General features: G+C 45.0%; 1 protein-coding gene and 1 long non-coding RNA gene across 2 annotated transcripts; one reads left to right on the forward strand and one right to left on the reverse strand.

The window, feature by feature from the left end:
- The first annotated feature begins 1,811 nt into the window (after positions 1 to 1,811).
- Positions 1,812 to 11,423, forward strand: NTPCR (nucleoside-triphosphatase, cancer-related). The gene is given in 8 exon segments (XM_083496961.1): positions 1,812 to 2,062; positions 2,065 to 2,083; positions 2,086 to 2,125; positions 2,127 to 2,242; positions 5,461 to 5,623; positions 6,310 to 6,406; positions 9,155 to 9,364; positions 11,259 to 11,423. Coding segments are annotated over 8 exon segments (882 nt in total). The 5' UTR covers positions 1,812 to 1,894; the 3' UTR covers positions 11,328 to 11,423.
- LOC310704071 lies at positions 2,755 to 5,450 on the reverse strand. The gene is made up of 2 exons (XR_014524551.1): positions 3,978 to 5,450; positions 2,755 to 3,733 (listed from the first exon to the last, which is right to left on the reverse strand). It is a non-coding gene; the product is annotated as an uncharacterized lncRNA (long non-coding RNA).
- Positions 11,424 to 13,352: the final 1,929 nt, after the last annotated feature.

A 13,352-nucleotide genomic window follows, 5' to 3' on the forward strand; every position in this document is an offset into this window, starting at 1 on the left:
CAGAAAGCAAAATGCTTCTTTTGAGATGATGTTTCCCATCTGCAGTTGTTATATATTATCAATAATTATAATATAAATCTGTTGCCTGATTAATTGGTGGCACCTTTTTATTTGATTACAAGTTTTAATTCAATTAATCAAACCAATGAATCAGATATTATTAGGCACTTTGTAGTGTAGGATCCACACAATCTTTTACTGAAGAAATTGCTTCTGTTGTGTGGAAATCACATGCTTCCAGCATTCAAACCCCAATTTGCTGCTGCAATTTTTATTTTTAAAATGCAATTTTTATTTTAAAACTTTGCAAAGGCAATAAAGACCCACTCTTCTGGCCATAGATAACTGCATGTCCCAGTGTCCCTGGCTCAGGGTGCAAGGCTATTCATTGTATGGGAAGGGGTTATTGCTCTGTTTGGTAATCTGTTAACAACTGACTTTGCTCCCAGGTCAGTCTTCCTGTCCTTCATCTTTCCCTTATATCTTGCTCAGTCTTCAATTGTACCACTGATTTCCCATGTGGTTTCCATTGTTTTACTGCCATTTTGACTCAGAATCATAAATTGATTTTCTTTTAATTTGAAATGCTGAATGCATCCCAGTAGCCATACAAACAGAACAGGAGGGGGAGAATTTGAACTGGGGTTCCTGTTATGTTCCACAGAGCACCAGTGTATGGGACAGACAAGCTGCATGCAAATAATGTGGTTAATACCACTCTCTCCGGGTATGGTCTGAAGGCACGAGGCTACCGTCTTGTTGAAGCTGATCAGGTCTTAAACTGGTCAGTGTGTGGATGAGTGACTACCTGGGAATGTGTACCCCACCATGGGGCCCATGATGGAGGAAAGACAGGATATGAACATTAGGAAATAATAAGTTAATAGAATTTGAAGAGAGCATGACAGATTTCTGGGGCCATTTAGGAGCGACCACCTAAAAAATGGTAATTCTCACAGCTTAGTACTTCTCCACAGCCTAGCAGCTGCTTACTTGTGGGAGAGGCAGGCAAGTTTCCAAACAAAATTGAACGTGATGAGGCTTTGCTTCCCATCATGTACACCCGTTCCGTTTGTCTATCTCTCAACCCTGAGTACACAGGATTTTGAAACAAGGCAAAAACCTGTTCACCAGAGAGGAAAGTGGGGATCATAGCTGTCAACTTTCAGATTTGAAAATAAGGGAACAGCAGCCTCACCTGTCTACGGGATATCTAACAATCCGGGATAGCAGCGAGAAGCAGTGGGAAACGGTGCTGGAATAAGGGAATTTCCTGCAAAAAAAGGGAAGGTTGACAGCTATGGTGGGGATGTGTGTGTGTACCATAGGTTGTTCTCATGCATGTTATCTCCCTTGCAGAGAAAACACCAGAGCCACGTTGTCCCTTAAATTTATTATGTTACAAGCTTTCGTGGGTTACAGTCCGCTTAATCAGATGCATATACATGCAAGCCCATTTCTCAGGCTAACACTTTATGAAGTGGATTGTAATCCATGAAAGACCCAGTGTTATATAGTGGTTAGTGTCTGAATAGGAAACCTGGGCTCAGATCCCAACTTGGACACATCGCTCACTGGGTCACTGCCTCTCAGCCTAACCTACCTCACAGGGTTGTTGTGCGGATTAACGGAGGAGGGGAAGAGCCGTGTAGGCTGCCTTGAGCTTCTTGGAGAAAAACATAATACTGGTCGCCATCCACTTGTCTCAGGAGACAATGGAAGCGTGCATCTTCCGTGTAAAGTCAAACCGCTGCGGAGTTACAGCGCCCATGACAACTTTGACAGAGGGGTTCATGATATGAGCGAGAAATAAGTGCCATAAATAAGTGAATAAAATTAAGCCATAATAATGTTGATAGACTTTAAGAGGCCAGGAGGGGACTCGCTTTAAGCGATGCATGCTTCCTCAGAAGCAGGTCCCACTGTGTTCGGTGGAACTTACTCCCGAGTAAGTGAACGTGGGGTCGTCGCAGCCCAAGCCTACGAAAAAGAAAGAGCAACTGTCCATCGCAAAGCGGGCAACGGAGCTGCCGGACTTGGAAGCAGCAGAGACGGAGAAAGGCGAGAGAGAGAGGCTGGCAGCCGAGCACCGCGGGCTCTTTAACCCGCTGCCGAGAGCGCGCGGCTGGAGGGAGGGAGGGAGGGAGGGCGAGGGCTCCCGCTACGGCAGGCCGCTTCCCCGCCGCTACCCGGACGGAGGCCCCTGCCATGGCCAAGCACGTTTTCCTGACGGGACCGCCAGGTAACCCAACCCGGCGGGAGCGGAGAGGAAGGAAGGCGGGAGGCCCTGCCTGGGCAGCGGCCGGTGCTGCGAGGCTCCAGGAAGGGAAGGCGGAGGCAGAGCTCGGCTGAAACCAGGCCTTCTCTTCCGCCGCCTCCTCCCGGGCAGAAAGCGGAGCCGTGCCTCGGCTCCTTCCTGCCTGCCAGGGGCGAACTTACTTCCGAGTAAACGTGCTTAGGGCCTCACGCTCCCCCGCCCATTCCCACGATCCCCCTCGCACTTCCCTGGCGTGTTTTGAGTCGCCTGCACTGTGTGGTTTCTAGCCCGAAACCTTTTTAAACTGGAAAGGTTTGCGTTTAAGTGCGCAGGCTGCAATCCTAGGTGCACCCACTTAACTTGACAAGAAGCCCCATTGAACCTGGTGAAATTTACAATAAAATAAAATCTGAGTGGTAATAGTGTGTAGCTGGGGCGGGGAACCCTTTTCAGCCAGAAGGCTTCACTCCCATCTGAACGACCTTTCTTTGGGGGGGGGGGCGGGGTACATGCCCGGGGCAAAAGTGGACAGAGCAATGAATGCAGATTTCAGTTTTGCACACCAGGCTAAAGTCTGCACTGGCGTTTGTGCATCCCTCTCTGTCCTGGAAGCCAGAGGCATTATGAGAGATCAATGCTGCACACTCAAGGAGATGCTTGGTCTCCAGGCTTCAGGTTCTCTGCCCTGCTTGGACTATAAACCTGCAATTATTTACACTCTGAAATAAACCTTGTTGAGTTCAGTGGGGTTATTCTGAAGTACAGTGGTACCTCTGGTTACATACGCTTCAGGTTACATACGCTTCAGGTTACAGACTCCGCTAACCCAGAAATAGTACCTTGAGTTAAGAACTTTGCTTCAGGATGAGAACAGAAATTGTGCTCTGGCGGCGTGGCAGCAGCAGGAGGCCCCATTAGCTAAAGTGGTGCTTCAGGTTAAGAACAGTTTCAGGTTAAGAATGGACCTCCCGAATGAATTAAGTACTTAACCCGAGGTACCACTGTAACTACATAAAGAATTACAGCCTTGCAGTGCAATACTATGCATCCTTATTCAGAAGTGAGTGCTACTGCATTCAGCGAAGTTTACTCCCAGGGAAGCAGGTGCAGAATTGCAGCCTGACATAATTTAGCCCCCGTGTAGAAGGCATGGTTAGGATTGGTTGTAAGCCTGTTCTGCTTTAAATGCCAGTACTAAATAAAGGAAGTCATTTGCACTGTTTGTGAGAGACGCTTCTCTCTGGTAATATTTATCTATATAACAGTACATAACTCATTTTATCATCTTTACTAGACACCTGCGGCTAAGAAAATGGCCTGATTACTTCAGATATTTGGAATTCCGCCTCCGCTTTCCACATTGCTTCTGAGCCCCATTATCTCTTTTGTTCCAGATCCAAATATGTCTATTGAAAACTATTCCAGAAAGACACCCTCCCACAGCATAGTGTTTGAATTAAACCAGGCTTCTGTTGTCTTAGTACAGTGGTACCTCGGGTTAAGTATTTAATTCGTTCTGGAGGTCTGTTCTTAACCTGAAACTGTTCTTAACCTGAAGCACCACTTTAACTAATGGGGCCTCCTGTTGCTGCTGCACTGCCGGAGCACGATTTCTGTTCTCATCCTGAAGCAAAGTTCTTAACCTGAAGCACTATTTCTGGGTTAGTGGAGTCTGTAACCTGAAGCGTATGTAACCTGAAGCATATGTAACCCGAGGTACCACTGTATTGTAGGTTGCAAATAGGTATGTCCTTTTCTCTGTAAATAATATAGTGGTACCTTGGTTCAAGCCCTGTTTATGAACTATTCAGTATACGAACTCTGCAAAACCAGAAGTAGTGTTCCGGTTAGCGAACTTTACCTCGGTCTATGAATGGTGGAAGGGCACTGGCGGTGGGAGGCCTCATTAGAGAAAGTATGCCTTGGTTTAAGAACGGCTTTGGTTTAACATGGACTTCCAGGATGGATTCAGTTCGTAAACTGAGGTACCACTGTACAATAATGATAATATCAAACCTTAGCATTTAAACGTTTTCCACTCAAGACTGCAGCACTGTGCACACAGAGTGTGGTCTACTTCTGAATAGGTATGCATAGTATTGTGCTGCAATATCTATTCTGTTACACCATGAAAACACACAGTTGTTTGTAATTTCTGGAAGAAATATGGAATTGGATTTATCTGACAAAACACATTTAAATATTTTACAGATCTCGCATATTGCTAGCATTATTAAGGTTAATTTCTTTTCCTTTCCTTATAACTCATGCCACATTTTTTGATCCTTGCAGGTTTTTGAAACCCTATCTGCCCATCAGTTAAAGTGCAAGCACCCGTTCTTCCCATTAACATTTAGTTTGTGTGACTTAATTATTAAAAAATGATTTAGTACATCAGATCTAAATAATATACAATTATCACTGTCCTCCTCTTTTATTGGAGTAAATTGGATTCCTGAAAATTTAAATTATGAGCCAAGGAAACAGTCATTTATCAGTGGATGTTAATATGATTATACAAGATGACGGCAATAGAGCTTGGGGTGGGTGGATGTTACATTAATAAGCAAAACTCTTTTATCGTGTAGCATTCTAGAAGATGCAGAAATTGAGATGATGGCCCTCATTTATCACTTCTGGGGATATTTGTCACTGGGGATATTTGTAATAGAGAGGGCTACAAAATACCTAAGCAGATGCTCTTCCATTTTTTTAGACTGTCCCTCTCTCTTAAAAACTGACACTTGGGAATGTATCCAAAAAAAGACAATGGATATATATGCAATGACCTAATGTGTTACTTGCCTGGGAGCTCCAAAATGCAAACGGCACAGCCTTGACCATTCTCCCCCTGAAACAAATGGGGAACAATCTGATCACAGTGTGTAGGATCATGTGCCCGGTAGACTAGACCCATTGTGTCATGTCTTCATGTTTCCATCTCATATTTTTGCCATGATAAGGGGCACAAAGACTTACAATAATGATGACTCCGGTGTGCATGGTGAATTCTTCTCAGCATAACTTGCAGTGCAGGCTGCCACAACTGGAGGCCAATTTGGATGAAACATCCATTGCAAGGACAATGTGTGCTTCAGTTAGGAGGAAGGAGCCAAGGAGTCCAGAAATACATATGTGTATTTGTTTTGTTGCACATCCATGATACTGAAAACAAAGCTTAAAAAGCACTCTTCTTGTTATAGGAATTGGAAAAACAACACTGATCCAGAAAGCCACTGAAGTTTTAAAATCATCCGGTATCCCTATTGATGGATTTTATACAGAAGAAGTGAGAGAAGGTGGCAGGAGAATAGGATTTGATGTTGTCACTCTGAGTGGAAGAAGAGGAATTTTGTCTAGAGTTGGGTATGACGTTTAAAATTCACATTCTGACACCTAATCTGGGAATGCCTTTGTAGAATGCACAACTGCCCTTTGAAGCAACTGTGCTGCTCATTCAAGGGTAGCTGGAATCAGATGAACCATTGAAGTGGTGAATAAGATTGTGAAGTCGCTGTGCTGATCTTTAGTGTTGACTTGTTGCTGCCAAATGGCAAAAAACTCTTGTTACAAAAACCAAGCAAAGTATCAGGGCATGCAATAAATGAGAGGCAACAGGCACAGGGATAGTCAGGGCCCACCAGAATGATGTGCAGTGCAAATGATGAGCAACTGTTCTCCCAGTTAAAATTTACAGCAAGTTTCTTGAACAATTATATGGGTGTTGAGCCAATCCCACGCCTTCTTTATATCACCCAGGGGCAGTTACCAGATTTTGTAGAATTCTGTTCTTAGTAGCTGCCACTTTCTGGTTCCAGTTGATGTGTTTCATTGTGATATTGTGCATATATCCCACCAGGATTGCAGTATTAGCAACCATCTGGGGCATCTAAGAAAGGTGGGAGGACATTCTAATGGGATTAAAGAGGGGCACTGCAAGGGCATGTGAAAATGTTGACATGCTTCACATGGTCTGAGGGTTATCTGCAAAGGAACAGGGTTCTAGAATGCTTTATTGTTCACTGTGTTGGGTGTTTTCTTCCTTTCTTCAGCTCTGGTCCTTCCACAGCAAGGCGTGAATACCGCGTTGGCCAGTATGTAGTGGATCTAATGTCATTTGAACAGTTGACTCTTCCTTTGTTGAGAAATGTGAGTAATATTTTGGAATTTCTGGAGAACAATATGAATAAATGGATAATACATGATGAGGAGTTTATAGTGAAATGTCTTGTACTCTTCTATCTTGGTAGAGCTTAGATCAAGCACCCCCTTCCATTATCAGCTCCATTTATGAGTTTTCCCAGCTCCCACCATCCTCCTGTCCCTCTGCACCCACAGCTTCCTACATGTCTGTCTGTCTGTCTCTCCCCACCCCATCCTCTTGCACTCCATGGACGTTGGTGTGTTACCCAGAGTTCTGGTGTGCAGTGTAAGAGTGGACACACAGCGTCTGGAACCCCCTTCCTCCCAGTTCTCATATTTGGTTTACAGGTTCAGATTCCTGTTCAGTTGCAAAAAGGAGCAAATGATTCTCAACACATGGCTTACAGGACTATTGGGAAGCTAAAACGCCACTGGATAAATTTGCAACTGTGTGGGTGACTAGATAACTGCTCTTATTCAGCACCATTTAGGATTGGTAAATGCAATTCCAAGATAAATCAGCGATGTGATCACTAAACAAATTAGAAAACACTTAGTCAGTGTTTCCCAAACCTTTTTGGGCAACGGCACACCTGTTTACTGAAAAAAAAATCTCGCGGCACACCACCATTAAAGCCCCGCCCCGTGACGCACGCGCAGGCTGAGCGGCGATGGGATGTGGTAGCAGCGGCGGCACACGAAGTCCCCCAGGCAGCGGAGCAGCTCGCCCGTCGAAGCCTGAACGATCACCCGCCGCGGGGAGCCGGGGGCGGCGGCGCGGTTGCCGGGCAGCGGCGGGGGTGGTGGTGGCGGTGGCTGCTTGCCGCCCTCCTGGGCGGAGGCGGGCACGGTGGGCACCGGCACGGCCAAGGGCCCCTGCTTGGTGCCTTCGGATGGGGGAGCTCGCTCGCTCGCCGCCCCGCGTGTGCTCGTCGAGCAGGCGCAGACCCAGTAGCGAGCGGCGATGGGGCTAGCCGGAGAAGAGAGGGCGAGCCCCCTCCGCTCCGGCCCTAAAAAGGGCAAGCCACGCCCCCTCCAGCCAGCCGATTGGCTGGCCAGGAGGCGTGGCCGGATGGGATTCCCCTGCTCTCGCGGGGGCTGAGATGGCTGGATGGGATTCCCCTGCTCTCGCGGGGGCTCAGATGGGATTCCCCGCTCACGTGGGGGCGGATGGGATTCCCCCCTCACGTGGGGAAGGGCGTGATGCCCGCAACCCCACCTCCTGGGGCAGGCCCAGTAGCGAGCGGATGCGCAGGCCCAGTAGCGAGCGGCGATGGGCTGTGGGAGCTCGCTCGCCGCCCCGCGTGTGCTCGCCGCCGCCGCCCCGCCTCTCACCGCCCGCCTCGCCCGCCTCCACGGAACACAAGGCAAAGTTCCACGGCACACTAGTGTGCCGCGGAACAGCGGTTGGGAAACACTGCACTTAGTGTCCTGAAAATTCTCCAGGAACGATGCTGACAAACTATATGCTCTACCATAACTCATTTATCCCACAGAGCTTATCCAAACACAAAGCGTTTAATACAGATATGCCTCATTTTAGGAGAGTACAAAGGCATTTCCTGTCATTTTCCTTTTCTTTTAAAAAGCATCATAGAGTATTTAGCAGCAGGGTAATAAGTGGCTTGGACAGAACAATGAACTCCAGAGGGTGAAATAACACCACTTTAGCTAGCTTCTGTCAACTGTTATTTCAGTAGGTGCAGGACCATATATGTAGTCAGACCAACATAACAATAATTTTAAAAATGATTTTGTGGGGGGGGGGTGAGGATGAGGAGCACCAAATGGGCAGGCAGATGAAGAAGGACAAACAGGAACAAAAAGGCATGGCGAAGTAATGTAAAACTATAGTTTGTTAAAGAAATAGGTCATCTGAGCAAAGCTGCTGGGATCTTTGTTATATGACTTGAATCTTAAGCTGCAGTCCAGTACACATTTAACCTGGGAGTAAGGCCCTTTGAACTCAGTATTACTTACTTCCAAGGAAGCACTCAAAGAATTGCCCTGTTATAACGATGCATTGCAGATACACAACTTTTTTTCTCAGAAGTAAAAGCCCCAAGGGTCTGCCCCTGTAACACACATGAGGTAGAATCTATAGAACACATCCCTTTGTTCTGTAATTTTTATGCTGGAATTTGAAGAAGAAGAGTTTGGACTTGATATCCCGCCTTTCACTCCCCTTCAGGAGTCTCAAAGTGGCTAACATTCTCCTTTCCCTTCCTCCCCCACAACAAACACTCTGTGAGGTGAGTGGGGCTGAGAGACTTCAGAGAAGTGTGACTGGCCCAAGGTCACCCAGCAGCTGCATGTGGAGGAGCGGAGACGCGAAGCCGGTTCCCCAGATTGCAAGACTTAACCACTATACCACACTGGCTCTCTTTGGAAGCATACAGTTGGCCCTTTACTGACCAAATTACCAGGGAGGTCAGATCAGTTTAACGTTTAATATTCAATGGAAGATAAAATCCTGAGGACATCCCTGATAGTGACTAAATTTCTATCAGCAGTGAAAACAAGAGAACAACTCGCCATCTGAATCTGGAAGGACTATCTCCAGGGGCCAAGCAGAGGTTATTATGTCGCACTTCTGAATCTGTTTTGCTCTAAGATTCTGATCTACTGTGTATGTTTTAATTTTATTACTGGTCTATTGACAGTAATAAATTGAATGAATGATTGACATACTGACTTAATCTACTAAATTTTCTTACTGGTGGCTTCATTCAGATACCTATATTTTCCTTATAGCCTGATCTTGGCAGTAGCACAGTGAAAAAGGTCTGCATAATTGACGAGATCGGTAAAATGGAGCTCTTCAGCCAGTCCTTTATTCAAGCTGCCCGTCAAATTCTGATTGGATCAGGAACTGTGATTCTTGGAACGATCCCAGTGCCTAAAGGAAAGCCCTTGGGGCTTGTGGAGGAGATCAGAAGTAGAAAGGAGGTGAAGGTCTTCAATGTAAGTAGGCTGAAGATCCACTAAGCAAGTTTTCATCTTTTGCCCATTGTGATGTCTGGCCCAGTTTTCGCAATCAGCTCTTACCACCATTTGGTTTGTGTTCTGGACAGGATTGCATGTCCTTTGGGGCAATAGGTTTCCTGCTTGTGAGGGGCTCATAGTTCCATCTTTGTCACTAGAGATGGTGGGGATTGATCTTGGGATCTTCTGTGGGCTAAGCATGTCCTCTGCCAATAGGATGGTGTGTCCTCATGCACTCGGTTATAGTTGTATGTAAACCTTAGCTATGGTGTTCAGCTAATGAAAGCGGCTGGCTACAGAGACCTCTGTTCATGGGTGCACAAGGGGCCCAACCTGGTCAATTAACTTGAGTTCTTTTGAAAGCCGCTCAGTCCATTAGATATTTTAAGGGAAGACCTTAAAACAAATGCAACACACTTTCTTTCTTTCTTTTGCTTGCCACTAGAGGAAGGAAAACATTTCAGATTCCTCGGGACCAACAACAGCATGAGAAGCGTCCACGAAGTCTACCGCTTTCCACCACATTGCTCTCTTGTTGCTTGTTTGTGTCGGAAGACCTTTTAATTCATCTGCCTGCATAATAGCTCTTCCTCATGTTTGTTTCTGGCACCTGGTATCAACATGTCAAGGCCTCTTTAGATTGCACCTCACGAAACCAGAAGTAGCAGACACAAAATCAATGCAGGCAAATGCCCAAGATGTTCTTGATTCATTTGTGTCAATTTAGTTTGATAGAATCTTCTAAGAATATGGATTTATAGTTCCACTCCCCCCCCCAAGCTCATCAGCAGCTCCATCCCCAGATTGATTCTGCAAGTTGATCTTTGCCCAAACGTCTTTGGTTTCCTCCCACTTTAAATTGTCCAATATAGCTCTTGCTAATTTAGGTAAGGCATGCTTGGGATGCTCGTAGTGTTTTGCCTATAAAAGCTTTCAGCCCTCTGGAAGGAGGATCGTTGCGCCTCCTATCCTTTCCAGGGCCCTTTTTTCTCTCTGCAAACATGGCATATATAGTTCACTCATTCATAATTTACACCTCTTGCATCTCTTTGCTAGTTTGGTAATATGCCATCAGCACCCACTGCACCTGGTTGCATATTTTCACATCTGCAGCAGCACATGCAGTCTATTGAACCTGATTGCTGTGAAGCAGTTAACATACAAATTGGGTAATTTGGAGGTGGATACCTTGGGGCCAGAAAGAAAATTTCTCCCATGGTGGAATTACAGTGAAGAAATTACCCACTTCCTCAGCCTTCCATATTGACAACTGTCACAATCAGTGTTCGAAACTCCCATTGTTCTATGCCAGGCATAGGAAAACTCGGCCCTCCAGGTGTTTTGGGACTACAATTCCCATCATCCCTGACCACTGGTCCTGTTAGCTAGGGATGATGGGAGTTGTAGTCCCAAAACATCTGGAGGTCCGAGTTTGCCTATGCCTGTTCTATGTGCCTTTTGCGACAGGGAATTTCAGTTAGCGTGAGCAGTTTCTTAACTCTGGGCGCTGTGCTGCACCTAAGATTTCAGATTAAAACTGCAGAGTGGAAGGAAAGGAGGACCTTTTTCTGCCTCTCCACTTCCAGCTACTCTCTGAAGACTGGAGAAGAGACCCTCTTAAGAATATTAGGGGGGTGGGCAGGGAAAGGACTAGACAATGTGGAAAATGAACATAATATTTTAGCTGCAGTTCATTAATTTTCAGCTTTGTATTCTTGCTATAAAAAAGCGCACCTAGACATTCCCCTGATGTGCCCATAACCTAGGTTTAAGGTGCCATTTAGCTCCTAGCTTTCATATCTCAGTTTCTAACACTGGTCACAATAAATGGCCAGCAACGTTAACTAATCTTTTTTATTCTTTCTGATTCTAGATTACAAAGGAGAATAGAGACAGCATTTTGCAAGATATTGTGGCAGCTGTGCAGAGCTGCCTAAAATGATGTGCACCATTTTATGTGTTCTTTCCATCCCAGTGCAACCTCCATCTTTTTCTTTTTCAAAATAATGTTTATTAAAGATTTTCCTCGTTTACAAAAGCACGTGCATTGTCTCTTTCTTCAGGTTGCGTTTTCTGCAGATCAGTTGCATTTGTCGTGAGACATAGGTGTTATATGCAGTTTAGGGTTGGGAAGAAAAGAGGGGGTAACGGGAGAGGGGGTGGGGTGGTAAAGCTTATGTTCATTTACTTAGTGTATGTGTGGGGGTTTTGTGTCAGCATCACTTGGGTAGCTTCTCTTTCTATTTTCTTCTTATGTTTCCTTGGTGGTGAGAGAGGTTGGCGTGGCCTAGGGTGTGGTTGATTGTCTTTGATTGACTGCAGTGGGATTTGTTTGGGGGGGGAGTTGTTTGCTTAAGTTAGCCATTTTGAATCGTATGCTGTCAGTGGGTTCATGTTGTTGTCTTGTTGGGCTGTGTATGTGATAAAGGGGAGCCATACCAGAGTGAAGGCATCCTCTTCTATTTGTCCCCGTGTCAGTTTCAGTGTATTGGTTAACTTTTCTTGTAAGGCTGTTTCCCATACTATTTGGTACCAGTGTTCCATGTTTATTCCTGACAGGTCCCTCCAGTGTCTGGCTATGATGTTTCTGGCTGCTGATAGTAGGTGGGGCAACCTCCATCTTTGAAACTTTATTGTCTTTGAATATGCAGGTGTGAATTGTGATGTTTCACATTTGTGGCCTGTCATTGATTTTCAAATCAGACTTTGTTCCTTTGCAGTTAAAATAAGAGCCAGCAAATTGATCTTAAGACCTGAAAGTAAAACTGTTGGATTATTAGCTTTGCAATACTGATGGGAGGCCAGTCTCTGAATTGAGTTGTACCTAACTTTGGTCTACATGAGTAGTGAACCAATTTGACAGAGTCCCACATCAAAATTAGTAGAAATAGGTTCAGATGTTTTCAGCTGTAGTATCGTGTTGGAATTGGAGAAATTTCTCTTGATATAAATCCTTGCAAACAGTTTGTATCCTGTTTCTACCCATGCCCTGTACACAGATGTACAGTAGGCACATACCTGAATTGCACATGGAATGCTCTTTAGGCAAATCAGTTAAGAAACACTGATATATCAACTCAACTTCTCTCTCAGTGTAAGTGAAGAAGGAAAATATGATCTGGGATCCAAGGGACACTCCTATTCATCTTTCTAGTGTTCTTTTGGGGTTAAAAAAACAAGCCTAACTTTATTCCGCTGGTGTGATATTTGATCAGGATTCTGCCAAGTTTTTCAGTCGTTTGCTTGCTAGCTCTTCAGTTTCCAAATCTCTGGTAGGTATTTCATTCATTAAACTGTAATATTTCTCATGTAAGCCAACCTTTTTCTATAACTCAGCTTGACTTCTGGTGGTGCTAGTTAAACAATTAGTGTCCACTAATGCTTAACCATTTTTGTTTCGTTTAGCACCGTTTCGTTAATAAAGGAACTACCTGTACAAATTACTGTGGCACAGCTTGTGTCCCACAAGACCTATGAATGGTGTTCAGGAAAAGTGTTTACCACTTAATCAGTTCTGCATGTCATGAAAGCTAAATTCCCAGCCAGGTGCACATTTGTTTTCATGCATTGTGTGGTGTTCCTTGGCTATAGCAAAATTTGTAAAGGAATTTAGCCCTTTTCTTCCTCTGCCCTGCATGTGTGAAGTGTAACAAATATTGAATCAAGACAACCCTTGGTTAATGCAATATGGAAACCTGCAGTGTCTTCAAATCCATTTATATGGATACCAGGTTAGAATCTGTCTACAATAGCAAAAAGACAGTGGGTGCACGTTTTCCCCATAGGACTATCCTGTTACCAGCTCTACCTTATTGAAGGTGCTTAGAAGTCTGTCCATGGACTTGACAGTAATGAACGAGTCTCACCTGCCCCGTATACTTGTGGTAAAGGCTTATTATACTGCAGTCTTCTACTAGACTCCTGCAATATTATGACCTCACTCAATTTTCTCACCACTTAATATTGA

The sequence above is a fragment of the Podarcis liolepis genome (assembly GCF_965112155.1).
Source record: "Podarcis liolepis genome assembly, chromosome: 3".
In the NCBI taxonomy this organism is placed as follows: Eukaryota; Metazoa; Chordata; class Lepidosauria; order Squamata; family Lacertidae; genus Podarcis; species Podarcis liolepis.